This window comes from Ascaphus truei, unplaced genomic scaffold (genome assembly GCF_040206685.1).
Source record: "Ascaphus truei isolate aAscTru1 unplaced genomic scaffold, aAscTru1.hap1 HAP1_SCAFFOLD_1032, whole genome shotgun sequence".
Lineage (NCBI taxonomy): Eukaryota > Metazoa > Chordata > Amphibia > Anura > Ascaphidae > Ascaphus > Ascaphus truei.
Window position 1 is genome coordinate 59,883 of NW_027453897.1, and position 26,086 is coordinate 85,968.

At 45.2% G+C, this 26,086-nt stretch overlaps 1 protein-coding gene across 1 annotated transcript; it reads left to right on the top strand.

The window, feature by feature from the left end:
• The first annotated feature begins 345 nt into the window (after positions 1-345).
• Positions 346-22,916, top strand: ARF1 (ARF GTPase 1). The gene is made up of 5 exons (XM_075581076.1): positions 346-526; positions 15,006-15,191; positions 15,899-16,009; positions 18,954-19,078; positions 20,449-22,916. Exons 2-5 carry the CDS (start codon positions 15,044-15,046, stop codon positions 20,608-20,610), a joined length of 546 nt encoding a protein of 181 aa, XP_075437191.1. The 5' UTR covers positions 346-526; positions 15,006-15,043; the 3' UTR covers positions 20,611-22,916.
• The last annotated feature ends 3,170 nt before the right edge of the window (positions 22,917-26,086 follow it).

Genomic DNA, 26,086 nt, shown 5'->3' on the forward strand with positions numbered 1-26,086 from the left:
ATACACCCCCTCACTTCCTCCTCCCTCCATCACACACACCCTCACTTCTTCCTCCCTCCATCCCTCACACTCCCTCCATCCCTCATACACCCCCTCACTTCCTCCTCCCTCCATCACACACACCCTCACTTCTTCCTCCCTCCATCCCTCACACTCCCTCCATCCCTCATACACACAATCACTTCCTCCTCCCTCCATCCCTCATACACACCCTCACTTCATCCTCACTTCATCCATCCCTCCCTCACACACTCCCTCCCTCTCTCACACACTCCCTCCTTCTCACGTTTCCTTCTCTCCCATCCCCTGAAACGCCCCGCCCCCGTCTCGCGTCTCCCGGCCGCCATGTTAGTGACGCACGCACATTACGCAGCGCGCCGCTCTCTGACGTGGCCGCCGGGATCCGCCATCTTGTGCCGTTCAAACCAACGCCTCGGACAGACAGAGCAGGAGAGACACCCGTGAGAAGCAGAGACAGTCGCGAGAAGGAGAGACAGGGAGACACCGGGGACAGCAGCGGCAAAAGGTGAGTGAGCGGCCCGTATAACAAGCCGGGAGTCCCGACCGCTCAGTCACACGGGAGGCCCCGGCTCACAGGAGCTGCAGGGCCCGGCTCACACAGCGGGGGGGAGGGGACCTATACTTGACCCCCCCCCCAGGTTCACACAGTGAGGGGTGGGAGGTGACGTGTACCTGCACCCCGGCTCACACAGCGGAGGGAGGGGAAGTGTATCTGCCCCCCCCCCCCGACTCACAGCGGGGTGGGGGACCTGTACTTGCCCCCCCTACTCACACAGCGGGGGTTAGGGGGGGTGTACTTACCCTCCCCCCTACTGTGTGAGCCCGGGGGGGGGGGGGGGGGCATGTGTGCTGACCCTCGGCTCAAACAGCAGGGGAGGTGTACTTGCCCCCCGCCCCCTCACACAGCAGAGGGGAGGGGGGTGTACTTGCCCCCCCCCCCCCCCCGGCTGGGTCCCCTCGCCCCCCCCCCCCCCCCCCCCCGGCTGGGTCCCCTCTGCCATGTAGCCTTGCAAACACACCCCTCCCCACACACACACACACACACACACCGGCAGGGTCCCCTCTGCCATGTAGCCTTGCAAACACACCCCTCCCCACACACACACACCGGCAGGGTCCCCTCTGCCATGTGGCCTTGCCCCCCGTCGGGGTCCTTATTTTAAAAGCTAGAACCATTCTCCAGTTTATCGTTTTTTTTGCGGCAGAGGCTTCAGAGTTGCCCCTTTCCTATGGTGTGCACCATTTGAAAAGGTCACCCTTTTTACGTACACCCCCATAGACTTTTTTTTAAGTTGGGTCACACTCTTAAAGGCCTTGTTTTGTCCTATCACGTACCATTGTGCCACTCTTTGGGTCTCAGACTTCAGTGGTTGTCACTTTGATATGCATCAGTTTAACCATTGACTTTCGTATTCTTCATTACAGTCACTTTCTTCAAAGTGAGAATTACCGTCCTAGACAATTGTTACGGATCCTGCTATATCCTTAAATGGGATCACCCTCTTAGAAGTGGGGGGTCGTCCCTTGCGCACACCAGATTCTTCCATATGTTTAAATGACAGAATTGTCCCCCTCCTAAATGTCATATCTCCCATTGATAAGTTACTTGGTAGTCCTGTCCTCTGCAGCTAAAAACAGCAATGTCGTCCTCTATTAACATCCATATAGGTCAAAGGTGGGCGACACCAGTCGTCAAGGACCACAAACAAGTCTGGTTTTCAGGATATCGCTGCTTCTGCACAGGTGGCTCAATCAGTGGTATCCTGAAAACCAGACCTGTTGGTGGTGATTGAGGATGGGAGTTGCCCACCCTTGATTTATATGGATATTAATAAATATATGTGTAACGTAATATTTTAGATCTTTTTCCCCTTATTATTTTACCTGGTTTGAGTCCTATAGAAACGCATCAGTTGTTCTTACGGACTTCAATGGGTATGCCATCCTAACAGACAGGACTGGGACAGTTATATACTAGACCTGTGGGGAGATTGGGACAGGATTGTACCCCTTGTCACAGGAGACCAGGTTATTTACACCTTTTTTACAGGATCATTCATTGAGCAAAACAAGGTAATGAAATAAATGGAACTTTATTTGCATAAATTCGCTTAAACACAATGATACACTTATTTTGGGACTGGAGTTGAAAACTAGACTTTTCTATGGGCAGGGAACTTTATAAAGGAGTTTTACCCTGACCGGGACTTAGCCCGGAATCTCTTGGAACCCAAATCGGCATAAAATGTAATACGCCACCGCTACGTTCTCTCCTGAGAACTTGGTCCGTCCTGACCGTGAGTTACTCCAAATCCTCTGGAACTCAAATCGGCATAACATCCCAGCTGCGTCCGCTACGTTCGATTTTGAGAACTTGGGCGCAAAAAGCTGGACTTAGTTTCTGGCAGGCAGGCTTTTCAGGCATGAAATTGAAGCCGGTTGCTCTTCTGCAGAAGAAACTTTGAAAAGCCCGCCCCCGCGCTCTTACTACCGGAGAACTACAATCTGATTGGCTAACAAATTCTTATAGTCTGAGTTTCATTCACAAAACTCAGCAATCAATCAACGCGTGGGAAAATTCCCAAGCAACCAATCGAAGCCAAGTCGACTAGAAAAGCCGGGTCAGTGGGAAATCTGAAATAGCCAAGGGACATGCGCAAGCTTGCCACCTCTCTCCCTGGCTATCTCAATGCCACCCGCTGGGACAGGCTCCACCATGTCTGGCAGAGCAAGTGGCAGCCCGGGCGGCTGCCATTGATCTCCGAACCTGGTACTCTGCCTTTCACTGCTGACCAAATGCTATTCACTTTCTCTGGCTGCTTTGAACTCCCATGTCCAGCTGACTTACTGGCGCCTATGGGTTAGCTTGGGAAGCTTGTTTGGACAACGGTTCCGAATGTAAAAACACACTATATTTAATAAAGTATACTTTAATGTATATTGGTAATATACTTCTGAGTCTCTGAGGACAGAAGAAAGAAGATGTACTTTTATTTCTACCTGCCTTGTTCAATCTGCCCCTCCTTACATCTCAGTCCTAATTTCTCACTATGCACCATCCCGACTCTTGCATTCTTCTGAAGGATGTCTTCTCTCTACCCCCTTTGTATCTAAAGCCCTCTCCCGCCTTAACCTTTCTCGCTGACTGCCCCACACCTCTGGAATGCCCTTCCCCTCAATACCTGACTAGCACCCTCAGTACCCACCTTAAGACACACTTGCTTAAAGAAGCATATGAGTAGCACCATGGCTAATACATATACGCATGATACATAAAGCTTGGCCCCCTGCAGATGCACTTACCAGAACGCCCTCCTACTGTCTCTGTACATTTTTCCTACCTAAAAATTAGATTGTAAGCTCCTCGGTGCACGGACTCCTCTTCCTAAATGTTGGTTTTGTCTGAAGCACTTATTCCCATGACCTGTTATTTATATTTGTTACTAGCTGATATACCTGGCGTTGCCCGTGATGTAATGTTCTGCCTCCCCCATCCTCCCTCTCAACTCCCTTCCCCCCCTCTTCACAGCTGTTCAGGCTTCCCCCCTTCTCTCCTGACTCCCTCCCCCCCACCCTCTCTCCTGACTATCTCTCCTGACTCCCCCCCCCCCACCCTCTCTCCTGACTCCCTCCCCCCCACCCTCTCTCCTGACTCCCTCCCCCCCCACCCTCTCTCCTGACTCCCTCCCCCCCACCCTCTCTCCTGACTCCCTCCCCCCCACCCTCTCTCCTGACTCCCTCCCCCCCACCCTCTCTCCTGACTCCCTCCCCCCACCCTATCTCCTGACTCCCTCCCCCCCACCCTCTCTCCTGACTCCCTCCCCCCCACCCTCTCTCCTGACTCCCTCCCCCCCACCCTCTCTCCTGACTCCCTCCCCCCCACCCTCTCTCCTGACTCCCTCCCCCCCACCCTCTCTCCTGACTCCCTCCCCCCCACCCTCTCTCCTGACTCCCTCCCCCCCACCCTCTCTCCTGACTCCCTCCCCCCCACCCTCTCTCCTGACTCCCTCCCCCCCACCCTCTCTCCTGACTCCCTCCCCCCCACCCTCTCTCCTGACTCCCTCCCCCCCACCCTCTCTCCTGACTCCCTCCCCCTCACCCTCTCTCCTGACTCCCTCCCCCTCACCCTCTCTCCTGACTCCCTCCCCCTCACCCTCTCTCCTGACTCCCTCCCCCCCACCCTCTCTCCTGACTCCCTCCCCCCCACCCTCTCTCCTGACTCCCTCCCCCCCACCCTCTCTCCTGACTCCCTCACCCTCTCTCCTGACTCCCTCCCCCTCACCCTCTCTCCTGACTCCCTCCCCCCCACCCTCTCTCCTGACTCCCTCCCCCCCACCCTCTCTCCTGACTCCCTCCCCCCACCCTCTCTCCTGACTCCCTCCCCCCCACCCTCTCTCCTGACTCCCTCCCCCCCACCCTCTCTCCTGACTCCCTCCCCCCCACCCTCTCTCCTGACTCCCCCCCCCACCCTCTCTCCTGACTCCCCCCCCCCCACCCTCTCTCCTGACTCCCTCCCCCTCACCCTCTCTCCTGACTCCCTCACCCTCTCTCCTGACTCCCTCCCCCTCACCCTCTCTCCTGACTCCCTCCCCCTCACCCTCTCTCCTGACTCCCTCCCCCCCACCCTCTCTCCTGACTCCCTCCCCCCCACCCTCTCTCCTGACTCCTCCCCCCCACCCTCTCTCCTGACTCCCTCCCCCCCACCCTCTCTCCTGACTCCCTCCCCCCCACCCTCTCTCCTGACTCCCTCCCCCCCACCCTCTCTCTCCCCCACCCTCTCTCCTGACTCCCTCCCCCCCCCCCCCTCTCCTGACTGAATACCACCCCCGCCTGTCCGCTGTGCGCCGCCATCTCACCGGGGGCAGCTGCAGGAGGAAGGGGGTCCTTCCGGAGGCTGCCTCCCACTGCCTGTCCCCCCGCCGGGGAGGGAAGTGAGCGTTGGCGGCTGGGGCAGCGCCGCGCTTCCCCTCCGTCCAGGAGCCGGTGGGGGGGAGGGAGAGGGAGTTGGGTGACGTCATAGAGCTGGGTGACATCATAGAGCCACCAATCTGATTGGCCAGAGGCTGAGGACCAATCAGATTCACCGCAGCTAGTACCAACCTTTCGATTTTATATATTAAGATTTATGATTGTTGCGTATTACTATTGTGAAGTGCTATGTACATTAATGGCGCTATATAAATAAAGACACAATACAGTATACAAGAAAAGAAATCCTCATTAAGGTGAGCACTCGGGTACCTAGGTTCAGAAGTATGTCATATGAATTGTAGGTGAAACTTAATATTTTATTTGAACAATTAAAATAGGATTACACTAAAGTATCAAACAACCAGCTTGTATATACAATCCTCTCCCTCATAAGAATCTCCTTGGAGAGATTGCAAAAAGCCATTTATCCTGTGATTATTAACCAAAGAAAGTCTAGTAGAAAGACTTTGACCTACGTTTCCCCTATTCATTAATTCGGAAGCATTAAGCATTCCAGAAAGGTGTCTATACTAATTTGACAATAAAAGGAACACAGGGCACAACGGATTTAGAATATCCAAACTCATTTATTGAGCCAACACTCAATAAATGAGTTTGGATATTCTAAATCCGTTGTGCCCTTTGTTCCTTTTATTATCTACCCAGGACTGATTACAGACTTTCGTACAAGCACTGGAGCACCGGTGATTGTATCACTTTTTGTTCATATTTTGAGGTGTGCAGCATTTATCTCATTTGTCTATACTAATTTGACACCTAGACTTTGGCAACATTTTAATTATTAGTGCACCTATCGCCGTTAGTGTGTATCTATATACATCCCATTTTAATTGTTCAAATAAAATATTAACCGTTATCTACAATTCATATGACATACTTCTGAACCTGGGTAACAGAGTGATCACCTTAATGAGGATATCTCTTGTTCGTGTATACTTGTTCTTTTATACCTCAATTTTCCTCAAACTTTGCACAGCGGTACCTTTTTAGTGTCTCACTTGAATGACCATTTAGTATTTTGCTGTTGCCCGGGTCTTTGCCCCATGAAATGGCTTCTGTACATGCTCATTGGTATTTGTGCACAGGCTTATAATTTGAGCATCGGGCATTAATGACCCCTTAGGCTGCGCTTATAGTGCCGGTGACGTCAGGCTGCGGTTGCTGGAAGTGTAATGCGTGGTGTTAAGAACTGTATACAGCTATAATGATAATATTATGAAGATAATGAATCCTATATGAGGTCTGGGATATAGTCTTGATTGTAGGGGATACTGGGTGTGGTATCCTAGTTGGTAAACCACCATAGATGGCACTCAAATTTTCCATGAACTCAAAGGCTAATCACCCCAATGAATAGTACCCTAATCCTTTTGTGGAATAATGATATGCCCATGTAGCAAGCAAGAAAACTCACGAGTCTGCTGCAGCGTCCACGTTGATCCCACCAGACCTCTGGGTGCGCCTCTGTCCTTGGAGATGGATGCAGATAAGGCCTTGATAAAGTGCTCTGTGTAGCACGAAACATGTTGGTAGGGTAATGCCTTGACCTTTTTCCTTCCATGACTATTAATTATTTTTTATGGATAACGCACTTTCCTCCTAATTTCTTGTTCGGATGATTCCGGTTGTGCTCTGCCATTTCTCTCTTATCTGAGGTTGCTGGAAAAATCAAATTGGTTTTGACGCAACGTCGCTGTCGCCGGCACTATAAGCGCAGCCTTAAACCGCGGTCCCAGTGTACACTGTAGCACGCGCGTCTGGCGGGGGGGGGGGTGCTTGCACAGCACTTCACTGCGATCTGCGGTCTTTGGAGAGAGGGGGAGATTGCGAAGGGAGGTGACATGGCGGGGGGTTTGCGGTGGCATGGCCATGACCTCACGCGGCTGGTTCGCCCTCAGCTGAACCGCCGGTGGGCGTGGCCATGCCTCCGTCGCAAGTTACAAATTTTTTTTGTATTGGCAAAAACTTGCAGTAGAGCGCGGCTGCACCTTCCGCGCGAAGGTACCTACTGGGCCCAGCCCCTTTGGGGGCGGTGCTTGTACGCTCGGTGTGCGCTGTAGAAGGCACTGGGACCGTAGCCTGAGTTTACTCTTTTGCAGCATTGGCTTAATGGAAAAAATTCTAACATGAGACATGGAAATGTAACTTTGTAAAATCTGTATAAAGCTCATTGTTTCTGTATGCTGCTCAGTATATACTATATTTGAACCAACAATTCTATTTTTCTTACACTTTTTTTTCTTCTAATTGATTCAGCACCTGGAGACCCCCTGATCATTGTTGATCAGTGCCAACATTAAGCAGCCACTGGTGAGCCGATTATTAGCCGTCCTGTGACAGGATGCATGTTCAGTGTTAGGACCACAGTTGTGTTCCAAGGGCATGGTGCAGTGACCTTGCCATTAGCAGTAGGCTCTCCAGCAAGTTTGTTGCTATCAGACATGTTTGCTCTTGATTTGGAACATTAAAAAAAGATGAACACCACTAGTTGCAACTTATGTGCAATTCTGTGATTGTTGAAAAATGACGGACCATAGGAAATAGTAGCAGCCGCCATGGTGCGGTACGGGTTCACCATTGCTGTTGCATCTTGAATTGTCAGTCAGCAACCACAATCCTTTTTACCTTTTTCTTGCACGCAGACTTTTTTGTCCTATATCAGTCTTAAAAACATTGATTAATGTCATCAAGAATTCTATCGTACCTTGCTATTTTTTTTCTGCAGAATTTCTATAAGCAAAAAAAAGTCTTAGTCATGCTCTGACACACACACACACACCCTTATAGAATTTAATGGGGTTACTCTGTAATGTTCTCATATACTGTTTGTCTTGATGGGAGAGTCACATTCTTGCGTAGTAGGGAGGAGGAGTGGCTCACTGAGTAAAGACACGACACTATATAGTTTGAAGCAGGGAAACCTGGCTAAATTCCCGGTGTCGGCTACTTTGGACCTTGCGCATGTCACCTCAGGCACCAAAAACTTAGATTTTTAAACTCATCTGGGCAGGGACTGTCTGTGTAAAAATCCCCATGAGCTGCGTACCGCGCACTGTACTGTAATTGTGAAGTGCTTTGAGTTAACAGAAAAGCGCTATATGAAATGTGTTGTTAATAATAATATCCCCTCTAGAATTCAATGAGGTGATCTTTTTAAAATACAGGAATACCCTCTTACAAATTAAGAGCCGTTCAATTGCAAAGCATGTGGATTACCAAACCGAACTTCCATATGGACTGCTATTTTTGTTTCTGTTTATGAATTAAAAGTATGGAATGACGGGACCATTAGGACAAATTAAACCCTCTATATTTTTTTCCAAACTCTATAAATAAAATACTAGTTAATTAGAAAGGCCACTTTACTTTTGCTGTAAAGCAGCATTCCTGCTGCTATTTCTATGTAGCTTTTCGTTATTTACTTTACCATTGGAGACCAGGCTTCTGCAAGTAAATTCAGTGGGTGGGATTTCCATTTACGCAGTGCTAATTGGCAATGGGAGAATCGTTCTTATCCCGTGTTCCTGAAATGTGGGTTATTTAAAGAGAAAAGGAAACATGAATCAGAATGGTGCCGGTGGAAACAAGCCGATGGTTGGACTAATTTGTCAGCTGCCATTTTACTCACTCATAAGAAACTATTGAAATAAGGAAAGTGTGATGGGGAGGAGTAGCTTTCCCAGTGGTATGTGGCTTCCGTTAGATGCAATAACAATTATAACTTTTTTTTTGTGTATAACACCAACATTTTCAGGATTATGCGTCCCTGTGCCATAGTTTGCAATCTAATATTGGCACCTGGGGCACACAAAGATAGGGACTTCCCCATGGTCACAAGGAGTTGACACTGGTATTTGAACCAGGCTATCCTGCTTCAAAGGTGGTGTCATTGTTTTCAGTGATGAGTCAGTTCTTGTTGCTCAGCACAAGGCTCACAACTAGAGCAAACCAAGGTTTCCGTTCACAAGGTCTCATGACTTTCTAGGCACACAGAAACCTTTTATTAATTGTATTTTATAGCATCGTACAATTTGGATTCTGGTACAGTATGGTACGAAGGAGTATCCTTTTTTTTTTTTTTTGTTTCAGGCAATTCAAGGCTCTAGTTTTCACTATAAATCCCTCAAAATAAGTTGCTTGTAATAAAAATGAGCTCAAGCTTTGTATGTGTGAGGATCTTCCAGCTGGGAATGAGAGCTGGTTAGCAGCTCTAACAAGACAATAGCTGTGTACTGTAGTGATAAGTATGAAGTAAGCAGACAGTGTTTTAACCCATTTTTTAAATGCTGTGTAAACCTACAGAGCAAAGTGTTCCATTCTCCTGCAGTACTTGGAGTTAAAAATAAGTAAGGGAAGTCTAGTGATATATTCTTCCACGTTCCCTTACACTTCTGTGGTGCATTGATAGGAGCAAGCCTGCAAAATATGCTCCCCCTCCGCTTTGCAGCTAAAGAAAATTAGTGTTTTTCACTTTCCATGAACAGCAGTGTCCTCAATGACTCTTAGGCCTGGGACCCGCGGCGCGGGCGGCCGCACGAGCGTTCCCCACCAGCAGAGGAATACTCCGGAGCCGGTCCCAGTCCCCCCTCACGGCACAGCTCACTACGTGCTGTGACGCGTCAGCCGCTAGGGGATTCAAGAGAATTGTAATCCCAAGCGTCGACGCATCACATGGTGTGGCTGTGAGCCAATGAGGAGGGGAGGCTTCGGGGAGCGGGGAGGAGAGTGTGGAGGGAAAGCAGCGTGAGTGCCTGTGTGCATGAGTGCCTGTCTGTGTGTGTGTGTGCCTGAATGTCAGCGTGTGAGTAGGGCAGCCCGCAGCAGCTCCCTCCGGGAGCCCGAGCCCGTGGAGGGGGGGGGGTAGCGGGTCCCTCCGCTTAAACCACGCCCCCCTCTGCTTAAACCACGCCCCTCCCTCCCACTCTAGCCCCGGCTCCCTACAGGCCGCATATCGCGGTCTGTGTCTGTCAGCGCCCCGACTGTCTGCAGTGCGGGCGCGCTGACTGAGGGAGCGGGGCCTTAGCCTTACCAAATGGTCAGGGCAGTGGCTTGCAAACATTAAGTGTTCTTAGTACAAGACTGGTGTAGTGAATGCAGATTGGTTAGGTTTGACTTTTGTCACTCGGATATGAGTTATATTCTGTGTTTCTAAACCAAATGTAGATGCCATTTATTTGATAAATGGGCATAGCAAATTTGACCTATGGTATTTTTCACAGATGTTGTTGTACATGTTTCCATTACCCCTCAAGTCTTTCAGATACACAGTAGTGGTTTAACAAGAGACAGTTTGTTGATGGTCTGTAGGAATTAATTTTATTTTTTATAATGCACAGAGACCCTTGGGCACTGGATCCTGCAGTCAGATACTGAGGTTCCCCACGCAGGAATTATGGGGAGTGAATGAGAAACGGGTGTCACTGAAATGGTGGTAGAAACAAATGTTTACTGATTTCAGTATATCAGTTGGCATGCGGTGCCATGTATTCTAAGTTGGGCATAGGAGATAAAATGGCTCTGAATAGGTTTCACTTACACGATTTCTTTTGCTGCTTACCTGTGTAAAGTTCTCTAAAGTAGTCTATATTAAAACACATTTTCCCTCTTGGCCTTTTCCCCCCATAAATAAATGCAGCGGTTCCTTGTCTGTAGGGCCGCGCTTATAGTGCCGGCGAGACGTCGCCCGAAAACAAATGCATTGCCGCCGCCGCGTGCGCTTATAGTAAGCGCGACAAAGCGCCTTGGCGACGCGATTTTTGGCAGCTGTAATTATTTGAATTTTCAGGGGCGGTCGCCTCATGTGACAGCCCCTAAACCAATCAGGAGCCTGGTTGCCCGCGCCGCCGCAAAGCAAAATACAACTTTCGCTTGCGGCGACGGTGACGTCATGGGTCGCCGGCACTAAGCGCGGCCTAAGGCAGTGTCATTATCTAAAATGCCGATCGATCAGTGAATGTATTGTTTCCTCGCATTCACACTTTCGCAGCCTATTTCAGAAGAGGAAGTGTTGTACCTTTCTAAATGGTTGCCATAGCAACTCGAGGACGCTTAATACATTAAAACTCATTCAAAGGGGCAGGGTCGGGGGGGATGAATAAATGTAAAAAATTCAATAAGTATTTAATGCTACACAACTGATAAATAAAATAAAAAGCATTGTATTTTGAAGGTGATGCTGCTTCATCTGAAACATTGTCATATTCTGTTGTGTTCACAGGTAATCTGTAATTTAGAGTTAGCCTTTATTCCACATGCGTTCCGTGGGACGGCCTTTATTCCACATGCGTTCCGTGGGACGGCCTTTATTCCACATGCGTTCCGTGGGACGGCCTTTATTCCACATGCGTTCCGTGGGACGGCCTTTATTCCACATGTGTTCCGTGGGACGGCCTTTATTCCACATGTGTTCCGTGGGACGGCCTTTATTCCACATGTGTTCCGTGGGACGGCCTTTATTCCACATGTGTTCCGTGGGACGGCCTTTATTCCACATGTGTTCCGTGGGACGGCCTTTATTCCACATGTGTTCCGTGGGACGGCCTTTATTCCACATGCGTTCCGTGGGACGGCCTTTATTCCACATGTGTTCCGTGGGACGGCCTTTATTCCACATGCGTTCCGTGGGACGGCCTTTATTCCACATGTGTTCCGTGGGACGGCCTTTATTCCACATGCGTTCCGTGGGACGGCCTTTATTCCACATGCGTTCCGTGGGACGGCCTTTATTCCACATGCGTTCCGTGGGACGGCCTTTATTCCACATGCGTTCCGTGGGACGGCCTTTATTCCACATGTGTTCCGTGGGACGGCCTTTATTCCACATGCGTTCCGTGGGACGGCCTTTATTCCACATGCGTTCCGTGGGACGGCCTTTATTCCACATGTGTTCCGTGGGACGGCCTTTATTCCACATGTGTTCCGTGGGACGGCAGGCATGTTGGGTTTATAAGAGGAGCCAGTAGGATAATGAGACTTACAAAGCACTTGAGAAATATTGTTGGTTTGGCCTAATTTCTCTTTAGCAGCTCAGTTCAGATTGTTCTATGCTTTAATAGAACAGTAGTTTGTCATATATGAAATTATGGTACAGAGCTATCAAATCGCAACAGGTCTCTTTGTTTAGTTTTGTTCTCATGGACCAACATGAGCGTTGCTATCTGCTGCCCAGCTACAACCCTTTAGGATGAATACAGCTACTAGTGCGCTGAATTACATCTTTTGAGGTTAATTGAAATTTTAGGCAAAACAGGATAGAAATATATTAGCATAGTCTCAGGAGTATTTGTGAGTCTAAACTGGCTAGGACACATTTCACTACACCCTTTCCTCAAACAATATTCTGTTTGTTCTTCCTTGGTTTCATATCTCACTAGTATTAAGTGGAAGCAGTTGACTGACTTTAGTTGTTTTTTTTTTTTTTTGTTTGTTTAAACAAACACGTTTTAGCAAAGTTAAATCAAAGTAAGTCTGTTATAGGTAACTGATGTCTATTTGCTAAACGCCTTAAATAATCATTTACAGCTTACTTGGTCCAAAGTATTTGTGTGTTTGCTTTTTATATTACCAATCTTTATACCATGAAATGCAGCATTTTGTTAAATGTGTATACAACGTTACCATTGATTTGGTTTTCTGTAATGCTGACAAATGAATAGAGCTTCAAATCCTCCCAAGCAAAGGGGGAAAATCTTAACCGCTAATTGAATAGGAGCCTATGTTGGAGTCCACACTCCTGAAAAATGATCTTTTAAAGAAACTGGGCATACAGAAAAGTGCAAGTTGTATGACTTTAGATGCAATTTGGATTTGCCTCAGTAGCTGCTGGCAGTGCCTGGAGTACTATTCAATCCTCTAACTTCAAATGGGTTCAATTGCCAATGTTCTTACTGTCACTTTTCTGCTTTCATAATTAAACTATTCAAACCTCGGTAATATTTGCAGCTGTCACAACGTTTCAATGAACTTTTTAGACCTCAGTTCCTTAGGCTATTATCTTGATTAAAGACAAATAGAAGCTAAGCCATGTTTGAACCATTTTTTCCTTCTACCTGTCAAACTTTGCTATAAAAAGCATTTTAAATTCTGAGCACATTGAAAAGGCAAAAATAGTCCAATCAGCTGGAGTTTTGCATTACAGTATCAGTATTATAGAAAAGACTCCTTCACATTCCAACAATGTTATGCATTACCTTGGTTTTAGAGTTACTAACTAGATTAAATGCTGCTACGGTCATGTAGACTTTGAAATGTTCCATAAATACTGACACGTTTGATTAATGTCTAGAAAGGTGAGCGTGTGTAATTGGTTTTAGTTGTGGCGGCCTATTAAATGTCTAAATGGAACCTATAAATAAAACTGCCTATCAAATGTTGTCGGGTCCATGTATCTAGCCCGTTTGGAAGCACAATTAGGAAGTATCCTGCTTGAAGGTGTCTGTCTTTTGCCCCATCGTCACCCGCTTGTGACATGAGGAATGACAGTGGGAGGAGATCTGGTTGAGCACCATTCTTTCTTTTGCAAGTGTCCAGCTTAATAGTGATACTGACTTGCATATGACGCACATGGTCTCTAAATACGGCGCAGTGCGTCAGTGCTCACTTTCTTCTCTCTGCATTGATACACAAAGTCCTGACTTGTTTAGTTTGTGGAGTCAATGAGTGATATGCGCTCCAACATAAAAGTCCAATCCTGGTGTAAATCCTTTAGGTAATAATGTAGAAAAATAGGTACTGGGGCTAGTGAGGTATGTATTCATAATGTAGCATATACCATTAACAAGGTCTCTAGCCCTGAAGGCTGAAGGCTGAAATATGAAGAAAATCAGACCTACAGCCTCATTGGGGGAGTCCAGAGGTAGGTAGAAAGAGGAATAACTACTCACAATTTGAGTAGATCTTGGTGGGCGTGCAGCCAGGAGAATGCAGAGAGATCCAAGGGAAAAAAACTCCCAACTCACAGCCCTGAACAGAGTAGGTCCCACAGAACTAATAAAAATATATCAAATGCTTTATTCTTCCATAGTTTAAAAAAACGGAGGTAGGTACCCTCCAACGCGTTTCGGGCAATCCGCCCTTTATCAAGGAAAAACTATGGAAGAATAAAGCATTTGATATATTTTTATTAGTTTTTTGGGACCTACCTTGTTCAGGGCTGTGCGTTGGAGTTTTTTCCCCTTGTTTAGTTTGTGGAACTGTTTCTTAGCAGTGCTCAAGTTCTTGAAGGTAGAAAAAACAGGATATTCAGCGCTCGTGCTGTGTGATGATGTGGATGATCCCTTTGCAGCATGTACATAAAGCGTCTCCCCAGAAACTCTCAAATCTAGGTGAACCCCCCTTAGAAAGGGGGGAAGGCACCCTGAAAAACAAGATAATAAAAAATGCACAAATGCGCACCAGGGATTAGTGGAAGGTTATTTATTAAAAATACACAAAAACTGAGGGGATCCAACCCCACCTCGAACAGCTGTGCAGCTGGATGGCTAAGTACTACCAAGGAGAACACCTGATGGTGACTAAATTCTAAGCTGCACAGTATACAAATACAGTAAAATTTATATAAAAAACATGAAAAAAAACAAACATGAAAACAACCTATCAACAGATTTGTATAGAAACCGCCATAGGGTTGGGCACTGGCAAGGGGAAACGGACACTCACGCAGAGACAGTCAGCAGACTCGCGGTGTCTGCACAGGATCCGGGTCTCGGCACCGCGGAGATGGATAAAACCGCTGCTGTCTCCTGCAGGCTCCGTCTCAGCTTACCAGCATACACTCGCAGGATGACCTGTCGAGACCTCTACGCGTTTCGTACCAAGTACTTCGTCAGGAGGTGCTCAAGTTCTACCTGATGTTGGCGCCGAAGAACTTGCGCATACCTGTATCACAATCCTCCCATTTTATGATGTTGCGCTGCCCACCTGACACAAGTTACTGAAGAATGTTCACATGCGTACACTGTATCCTGATTGTCTTTTTTTCTTTTCTTTCCTAGATTTCATTGGCCAGTGTTGATCATACCACATTTCCAACATGGGGAATATGTTTGCCAACCTCTTCAAAGGCCTTTTTGGCAAGAAAGAGATGCGCATCCTTATGGTGGGGCTGGATGCTGCCGGCAAAACCACTATTTTGTACAAACTTAAACTGGGAGAAATAGTAACTACAATCCCAACAATAGGTAAGTAAGATGTTTGGTAGAATGGCTGACATCAGTCACTTTAATCTCTGCGCAGCATCAGGCCTCGGATATAGTACAGGCGCGGGTGACGTCACGCACGCCTGTATTACAACCGATCCATGGCCTATCGGGTGGCGGGGTGTTGCGAGGGCGTGTCTGTGATGTCACACGAGCGGTTCGCCCTCGTTGGCTGAACTGCGCATGTGACCTGGCTGTTGCGCGCAAAATGAAACAATTGTCTCGCCACACATCAGCCACCTCGTCGCTCTGGTGCACGCGCGCTGTATGGCATTGCCTGCCTGTCTTTTGTTTTCGGAGCGACGCCGCTCGCGCCGTAGCTCTTATGGCCACAGCCTAAGTGACACACGGCGTACTGCGGTGCATTGTGAGGTATGCGCAGCTAGTAGAGAAAAGGCTCAAATTTGTAAAGGTAACCGCAGCAGAATGAAATGTTCTGTTTTGGTGTGCAGCCTAACCACGTTCACCAAAGACATTTCTCTCTAATGGAAAGCACCATGCTTGCTACCCAGTGTGCCCACAAATAACTGCAGGCATGGCTAGTTCTGTACTTGTAATGTTTTGCTAAACTATAGGTCACGTTTTAGCTTGTTTAGCCCGTATGCGTCTATATAAATTCATTTGCTTGACTTTATATTTCCGGCAGTCATTAGCATGAAGTAAATGGTTTCTCTCTCTTTGTGTTTCAGGATTTAATGTAGAAACCGTAGAATACAAGAACATTAGTTTCACAGTATGGGATGTGGGTGGTCAGGATAAGATCAGGCCTCTCTGGCGTCACTACTTCCAAAACACACAAGGTATGTGTATCTTTTGTTACAAAATTATACTTCAGATGTGTTGCTGAGTGCAACATATTGCAAATGGCCCACAGAAATAAATGTAACCACTGAGGAGTAGTTCATTGCATTGTGACCAGGCTAACACATTAACCATTTGTTTGTAGTTCTATGGATTGAAGTTAAACAACCTTGATATGCTGTCTGGATCTGTAGTAGAATATCATGCACATGTCTTGGCTACAAAGTTGGTCATTGTACAGGGGCTGCTTGTGGGGACAAGGGAGGATGTTGAAGACAAGCCAAACAAAAAATGTATAATATGAAAGCCTGGTGTGTTTTGTGCCCGACCATTATGGGCCATATTTAGTCAGTAAGACTTAAGGGAGTTGAGTATCCCTGCAATAAGACACCATATTGTCCATTTCTAGTGAGTTGTTCATAAAAGACCATATTTACAAAACAAATGTTCCCCCATTACTTGCTTGATTGGACTGTAAGTGGCCATATTTTATGCTATGCTGGAAGGTGTCTTATAAAGCATGGGTATTTTAATTGTAATTTTATACATTTACCGATCCCATGGTAAACAAATGCTTTGGCGCATTTTTAGACACTTAATCTGAGTTCTGAAAGACGCCAGTCCAGGTTTTTAATGGGGAGCGCAGGTATATGTAAAGAAAAGAAACACTCAAACACACAAACACAGTGCAATAGGTCTCACAGGGTGAATCAATCTTGATTTTCACATCCTGCACAGTTTGTACTCAGATTCCCAGATCTTTAGTGCTTGTCCAAAAATCCGTGGCAATGAAGTCTTTATGTTGGTGTCTGTACCCAGGAAATCCACAGGTGTGATGCTTTGGTGGAATAAGGTAAGAAAAGCCAATTGCGCAGACTGTAAAAATTATTTATCTAGACAAGGTATAATACTCTCACATGGTGTCAAATATAAAACAGCATATTTGTACGAGTAACAAGCACGATCACCTGGAAACCAGGGCGTTCTCTCCACTCCTCGGCTAGACCCGCGTCACTCGTTTCAGCACCCACACTTCCGGGTTGAATTCTCGGATGACGGGAGGCAGACAACACTGGATAGAGCGTCCCGCGCAATGAACTCTGCTCACACTCTACGTGTTTCTCCACCCGACCGGTTTCATGCCACTGAAAGACACCAGTAACTTATTTTCTTTCTAGTCAGGAAGATTAACTAACATGCATAATTTTTCTGATGCGTTTATTTTTACGGCGTGTTCACCTATTATTTTACTAGCATCTGATGTTGCCATGACCACCTGTCTTTAAGGTGTGTGGATGGCAGCGGCCATCTTAATTTCCCTGATGGGCACATGTTCAGAAAACCTATCTCCTAAATGCAATAACAGAATCTAAAAAGGTTGGCTTTGCTAATTGCAGCAGCATAAGGAAAACAATTTTGATGTCGAGTATGGAAATTGCAGCTTTACAGATGATTGAATGTTTAAGGAAGCCAGTTTTGCTGAGAATTTGTTAAATATAAGATTTTTGTTGTCCCGCTGTGTGGAACTAACCCTTTAAAGGCGAAGTTCCCTCCCTCTCCACCTGTTTCTCCAAGATGGAAACCTGGACTCCCCTGTGCGGAGCTGCACTTCTTTCAGCTATGGGAAGCCCCTGGTTTTTCCAAGGTTTCTGCCGGGGAAGTTAGAGCCGGTTCTTCCTGGTATTTAAATATACAAATATTTAAATACACCGTATTTCCTCGATTCTAAGACGCACCTTTTTTTCCCATTTTCACATGTGTGAAATTGGGATGCGTGTAAAAAAAATCGGTTTAAAAAAAAAATAAAAAATAAAAAAATCTGCTAGGGGCGATGCTGAAGCATAGAGGCACAGGGAATCGTCCCTGCAGTACTGTATTTAACTATCCCCTGTGAAGTCAGAGCGGAGCATCCTGGGAAGTGTAGTTGTGCTTGCATTGCAGAAAGCAATGTTTTGATGCAGGAGGACTACAACTCCCATGAGCACAGCGCTGAGCAGGAAGTATCTGAAGTGGGAGAGAATCTCTATTCTGATGCTAAATACATGCTGTAAAACTCTGCCTGTGACTGAAACCTGACAACACTGAGTTTTTTTGCTTGGGTAAGGGATGTGGGACACCTTAGATGTCCCTTCTTGTGTGCACAGTCATTGATGTGAGATTGTGTTCTGTATCTATACATACACATGCACACTTATGTAGAGAAGCTCTCACATATACTTTCCGTGTGTGTGTGTCCCACCCCCTGTGTGAACTGCTGGAGGTGCAGAGGTGTGTGTGTGTGTGTGTGTGTGTGTGTGTGTGTGTGTGTGTGTGTGTGTGTGTGTGTGTACCCCCCCAACCCCCCTGTCGAATCTCTGAACTGCAGGAGGTGCAGAGGGAGCTGTGTGTGTTTGTCTGTGTCCCTCCATTCTCTCTCTCCCTCCCCCCTTCCCTCTATTCTCTTCCGCCCCCCATCCATTCTCTCCCCATTCTGTGTCTGCCTCTCTAGTGTAGATAAATGTATGCTATTGTCTGCTAGTTAAAAATAAAAAGTAATAATTTTGCACATTTAATATCATGGGGGTTTTCCCCCCCCCAAATGTTTTATTTTTATTAAAGTGTGGGGTATGTGTTTTCAATTGTCTGTGCTATGTAGCATGGGTGTTTTTTCTTTAAAAATAAAAATAATTTTAAAATAATTGAGTACTCATAAATGTTTTATTTTTATCTTTTCAGTTAAAATGTAAAAGTTAGAATGTATTGCTTAGGTCTGGTTGTGGATGTTCATGCCTCCAGATACCTACCCCCCCCTCCCCCCATATTAAAGAAATCACATTTAAAAAGCACAAGGAACTCTGAACTTTGTAGGCGTTCAGAAGCCGTTGCCTTAACCTTAAGTGGGATTTTCCTCTTGAATCTAGTGTCGGAAAAGAAGTAATTTTTCTCCTTTTTATATCTGTGCAGGACTTATATTTGTTGTTGACAGCAATGACCGTGAGCGGGTGAACGAGGCCAGGGAAGAGCTGATGAGAATGTTGGCAGAAGATGAACTTCGAGACGCCGTTTTATTAGTTTTTGCTAACAAACAGGTTGGTGACGTCCCCCCGTTTCCTGCAGGTTTTACCTTCTCGGGGTATCTTATCTTGCGTTGATCATGTATTCATTTATAATTCATAAAAATACAAAAATGGGGGGTGGATGCAACATGTTAATTCCTGCAATCTCTGATTTATTAAATGGTACAAAACTTCCAAACATTTTGTAATATTTCCAACAGCAAAAAAAATATATAACGTTCATAACCACCAGACTCGCGTCTCCTTTACTTGAAAGTATGTAGAGAAACGGTCTGTGGCACTCTCCAACTGTCATTTTAATTCCACTTTTAATGTATAATTTATGGGAGGTGTTTGTTAACTGTGTTTTTAAATTTGGTAATATTATGACGTCTGTCTGTCTGTCGTTTTTCTTTCTAGTCCGTTTCTATGTGACCCTTTCTTGTGTGAAGTGCCTCTTTCAGTTGCAATGTTTCCAAACGTTACTCCCACGTTGCGCTCTGTACAACAATGGCTTGCACTTTAGTATGTGATTCTCTAACCTCATTGCTGGAGCCTTGGAAGTCTTTCCATAATCTTAAATGGCGGTTATAAAAATGTCACGATTAACCCAGTGGTGTATCGGACTTTAATTGAGCTTTAACAATTTAAGCGCAATGCTTTTTGAGCAACCACTCTGGGGAGAGAAACACTGCAACTTTAGTCAAAGTTCCCTTTCTACGTTTCTTTTTATCTAGAAGTAGGTGTATTGTACATGTTCCTCACTACCAATAACAGTTCCTTTGTGTTCTTTGCTGTCATATAAGCAGATATTGTAGACTTCGATGTGAATGCCATCGTATTCCAGTCTGCAAATTAAAAAGGGGGATTTATTAAAGTGTGGTGGACTGGATCTTTGGCTGCCATTGACTATTCTCCTATTTTATTTTTGTTGCGTTAAGAATAAATACATTTGCTTAACTTCCTTACTATGGCAGCAAATTCCAAAGATGCTTTAGGTAGCGGGGAGAATTGGAGCAGATGACAGCCGCTGATGGCCACCGCAAGATCGAATGCTTTTTTTTACATGTTAGGGTTAACATAAAGCAGCAAATTCCAAAATGCTTTTACATTGAATAGGAACGTTTTGGGAAGCTTGTGGTTTTCAGCAGCGGCAGCTCAATTGAGGAAAAATGCAGTAGTATTGGATGTTGGCCTCTAAGCTAGGTTCACATGTACATAAAGGAGCTGCAGAGTTTGGTATAGGTATAAAGGGCTGCATCTTAATTCAGGCCGTGCAACAATCGGCCTCAAACACACAGACTTTAGCCGGCACAGAAATCACTTCCTTCCAAGCAAAATAGCCAGTGGCATTATCCAGGCTACTGTAAACCGCAAAACTTTCCTTCTCTCCCTTCTCTCAGGACCTGCCCAACGCTATGAATGCAGCAGAAATCACAGACAAGCTAGGACTGCATTCCCTGCGCCACAGAAACTGGTACATCCAGGCAACCTGTGCCACTAGTGGAGATGGTCTCTATGAAGGACTGGACTGGTTGTCTAATCAGCTCCGGAACCAGAAATGAAACCTGCAAACGTCCTTCTTGTTTTTGTTTTGTTTTTCCCCGTCTCTCCCTGCCTTCTTTATTCCTCCTTCCCTTCGCTTTTCTCTAATGTGGCAAACTGTGCTACTTTATGGTATTGGGTGCCAGAAATCAGTTCCTTTTTTGTCTCCACAGTATGTATTGCACCATGCTGTAAATGTGGCAAAGCCTGAAAAAAAGTTAGTTGTCTTATTTAATGTAAATACTTTTTGTTTCCAATGAGGCAGTTTCTGGTACTCCTATGCAATATTACTCTTACCTTTTTTTTTTTAACGTATCAAATCACCATTTCCTTTAGTACTGTAAGGGGGCGTAAGCCGAGTATGAGTCACGAGTTCATATGCTTTCCAGGCTGTTACCATCCTACTGTAGAGAATCCATTAGGTTTAGTTTTTAAAGCAAAACAAAGTAAATATTTTTAGACTCTTCAGTTTACCTCTTGGACACACAATGAGTATGTTGCTGGTTTTTGCTCTAGCAACCAAACTGAATAGTAGTGGGGTTTTAATGTACTGGATTTGAAATGGAGCAGGGCTTTAAAAAACTTTAAAAAAAAAAAAAAAACTCTTTAATCTCTTTGGTGCCTGGTGGTATTGCTTTGTAGGCATCGTTTACACTGAAGGGGTTAAAATCCATGATTGGTTTCTTTGCATGGTTAATATAATAGGTCCATGTAATGCTATGCCATTGGATCTGTCTGCATTTTATAGCTTTTGTGCTTGAGTAAAGACTTGGAAAAACTGTTTTAAGATTGCAATGTGGAACAGAATAACAAGCCAAGAAAGTTTTAAGAAGTGGGCATTTTTCGTTTCTCTGTTACCACAACATGAACTGAGTGCATCACTTTTTGTAGTCCTGGTAATTTTGTAACCCTTGGGCTCAGTGCTAGAGGTACTTGTGCATTGCAGGCTCCTTGGATGACCAGGCTGCGGGGCTGCGCTTATAGCGACGGCGCGTCAAAACAAATGCATTGCCGCTGTCACGTGCGCTTACAGAAAGCGCGACGGCTTGGTCGCGATCGCTGGATCTCAATTAGATTTTTCCAGCACCCGCAGCCTGACGACCCTGTCGCTGGCACTATAAGCGCAGCCTTATCCTGTCACTTGGAGAGAAGTTGCCAAGTAAATTGTGCTACTTGCTCCATGTGAATTGTGGCCAGTACACTGGTCTTTGATAACCTTCCTTAAAAGTGTCCCCTTGAAAAGCTCTATTTCCCTCAATCCTATTTACTTTTCTTACCTGATCCAAGGGTTTCCACCAGAGCAAAATGGCAAATATTTTGGAACCTTTGACCCCCTTTGTTCGGTTAATGTTTAGTGGCAGTTTTCCAGGTGATATGGTAAACCAACAATGAAATGTCCACTTGCAACTTGGTTATGCCATGTCTTTCTGCTATGGTGGGCACACTTGTTTCGGTAAGAAGAAAATTGGATGCAGTTTTTTATTTTTGGTGCCTGGGTACCGACTAGACTGATTTGCCTAAAAAGTTGTCTAGGCAACTAATCCTAACCTTGACCAGGCTTTGTGACATATCTGGTACGTCGGGCCCAGGCACTCGACCCTATTGACGTGCCGGGAAAATTGTGGCAAAAATGCTCATTTTCTAGAGCTGTCGACCTGATCGAAGTTGAGCCCACATTTTATTCAACCAGGGGTACTTAGTGGCCATACTGCAGCAATCTCATGACCACAAATGGCAGAGGTTTGTCTCACACTGGTGCCGCCAGACCTCCAGCACTAGAGTTGCCAAATGGTACTGCTGCTTTACACTGGATGTGTTTTGTGTGGCTGGTTTTGTGCTTCTTTCAGATCCCGAAAGCAGTCTATCAATCCTGCCCTCCTACTTAGGCAAAACAGTACTGTACCTCTTAAGAAACACACCTATCATCATTGTTTTTGTAAAATGCCTAGACATAAGCATGTTGGTCATTCTCAAACTCAAAACCGTTCTAATGCCCTTGTCAGTATATGTATGGAATCATTCCTCACTGGCATTCCTCATGCTGGAAGATTCAGATTTGCCATCTGAAAATAAATGCAACTTTTTTTTCTTTTATATATACTTTTTTTCTTTCTTCCTTTCTACGTCTGATCAACGCTGAAAAAGCTGGAGCTGTTGGAACAGTGAAACTTGAGGACCTGTCAGCTGGCTTATTTAGTGATGTGGAATCTTTATTGCTTTCAGTACATGAATAGTAAACAATTGTTTTGTATACTTGTTTTCATTCGGTCAAACGAGCACATTTCATTTGGATTAAAGCTATTAGAATAAAATTCCATCTATTTCACATTTTGGCCCCATGAATTTCTTTTATGGAGTCCATAGTTGTACGAAGTTGTTTGGTAAATAGAACACTGTATTATTGGCCTTACTGGTATAATTCTGCATGGTGTCTGTAAACACTTAAGAGCCCAGTTTGCACTTGTAAAAGCAGGAGTCCACATTGCCTTTTTCTGGGGGGTTTGGGGGGGGGGGGAGGGGGGTCTGGTGTGTGTATATAATCATTACACAAACAAGATGGTCCCTCCTACTTCAGCACAGGTGGCTCAATCGGCCCCAGCTGTAGCACAGGTGGCTCAATCTTTGAGCCACCTGTGCTAAAGCTCAGATATCCTGAACCTGACTGTTGCAGGGGGGGAGAAAAGAGGGACCTGCCATGAGGATGGGAGTTGAGCACCTCTGCCTTAACCCACCCAGTTTGCCTCACAGCCACTAAAGATATGGTGGGGCAAACCAAACCGAGCACCGGTACAAGTTGGCACACCATATCCGACGTTAACTGTCATTGAAATCGGTGTGTTAATGCTGGATTAGGCATGCTAACCCAAACTGGCACATGATTGATCTGCCCCAGAGAGGCGGATTGGCCCTCCCAAGCCTCAGCTCACAATGTTTACAAACATTAAGAAATTATTTCAATTATAGGTGTCAATTGCCCAGATTTAACTTTTTAAACATGTCATTGCTATTAGGGCAATCCCTTTTAGGACCAGTGTACTATCAAGAACAATACCTCCCCTGCTACTTCATGCCACGTGTTTTCTTTCACTGTTTGGTGGGATAAAGTTCTTAATAAAAAAAATCTTTCTTTGGTTTAGATGGATTTCTCATGTCTGTAAAATAGGTATATGCTTTTGACTACACATTTAGCACTGACAGAACAAATATCTACTTTAAAAATTAAAAAAAAGCTTAATTTATACACTTTTACTCTTAAGCATTGATAGTGAACATTTCTGCACCAGAACGCTTTGCTACTTTTTCTGTTCTATAGATTTCTATAGCAATAGATTTATTTTCAAGGGTCTCTACACTCTGTCTACAGGCAAGGATGGTGTTGAACCAGCATGTATATATATATATATATGTATATATATATGTATATATATATATATATATATATGTATATATATATGTATGTATATGTATGTGTATGTGTATGTGTGTATGTATGTGTGTATGTATGTGTGTATGTATGTGTGTATGTATGTGTGTGTGTGTGTATGTGTGTGTATGTGTGTGTGTGTGTGTGTGTGTGTGTGTGTGTGTGTGTGTGTGTGTGTGTGTGTGTGTGTGTGTGTGTGTGTGTGTGTGTGTGTGTGTGTGTGTGTGTGTGTGTGTGTGTGTGTGTGTGTGTGTGTGTGTGTGTGTGTGTGTGTGTGTGTGTGTGTGTGTGTGTGTGTGTGTGTGTGTGTGTGTGTGTGTGTACGTGTGTACGTGTGTACGTGTGTACGTGTGTACGTGTGTACGTGTGTACGTGTGTACGTGTGTACGTGTGTACGTACAAAGTCCATTTTTAATTTGTATGGCAGCCACATATTCTGCAACGTGTGGTTATTAATCGGTCGGGTGGCCTGTGATGGAACAAAAATACAAATTCTGCAGGAAAGGAACAAAACTAAATTCTTCAAATTAAAAAACCTGAAGGGAAGGATGAATATTAACATATTTTGAAAATGATCAATTTTAATAACTTAACAATTAAAAATAAATCATATCAATTTTAAAGAATTCAAATGAAGTTATTCTCTGTTTTTATGAGCAGACCTTTTCGGCAATTAAGTTTGTTAAAAAGAAGTACAGATCTGTAATGACAAAGCCCTGCTTCAACCTCAAAATCATTAAGACCATTTTGTTTTCTTTAATAAAAAAAAAGCAGTATTTTAATGTTTTTACTATCAATGTGTACTTTTGGCGTTACTTAGTTTAAGCTATTCATTTAAACCGGATGTTGGGGGCAGCGGGACCACAGCCCGGCAAAAAAAAATGTGCCCACTGATAGACCCGCCTGAAGAAAAAAGGTTGGCTACCCCCTGGTCTGTATGAAGTGACCTTAGGTGTCATTGCTATTGGGTTTACAAAAGCGTCTAAATGTATCCACGTAAATGGAGAACACCTGTAATGTGAGTGTTGAATAAAGGCTAAGTCTTTTGTTCCTTGTACACCTAATTAACGCATTTTATTTTGGGTTGACTTGTCAGCTTTGTTTTTAATCACCGGTTTCCAATCCTCAAAGAAACGGGAAATCCTATCAAAGGATGTTTCTCGCTGTGGAATCCCAGCCTGCACAATTTGTTAAAATACTATTACTATTATTATAAGAGACTAATGCATGTCTTTGAGTGCTTTGCCCTGCTCTATACTTGTGACATATTTGACTGTACCAGCTGCATAATGCAGCAGCAGGTTGAAACTGGACATTTCTGTTACAAAGCATTTGTAAAATCAAAAGTGATGGGGGCTTTGAATAAAGGCTGTAAAACGCCCGCTTATTGGGGCATTTCAGATATGAGCCGCTAAGGCTGCGATTATAGTACGCGTGAACGAAATGCAGCAACTCTATCGGGCCGGCCATAGGGCGCGCTAAAGAGCAACCGTGCGGCACAATTTTGAGCTGACACATTTGGGTTTTTTTTTTTTGTGCAACTGCCATGTCACGTGAGTGGTTCAGCCAATGAGGGAGAACCAGCTTTGTGACATCACAGCCACGCCTCCCCATTGCCTCCGTCTAGAATGCACACATCGCTCGGGCCATGCACTCCGTCACATGAGCGCGACGCCCACTACAATAGATGCCTAAGAGCCCATGTATCAAGCTCATTGTCGCCACTTGTGCCCTGTGTATTTTGGGGGAGTGATTACAGGAGGAGTTACATGCACATAGCACCATGAGATGTGTAAAACTGTGTCATGGTGCACCATTTTATTAACTTGTATCTGCATCAAATGAAGTCTGACTTAGAGGAGTTAAGGGTCTCCGTCAAATGCAATAAACATTGAAACGGGTTCTTACATTTGGCATGCGCACAGGCCAAAACCGCTATTGTTTTGGTGCAACTGCTCACCTCGGTCCCTTTTATACATGGCCATTTTTTAAATTGAAATACTTGGACCAGTCTGATTTATTTAAAAAAAGATGCCAGTCATCTACATGTAACCTACAGTATTTAAAAGTCA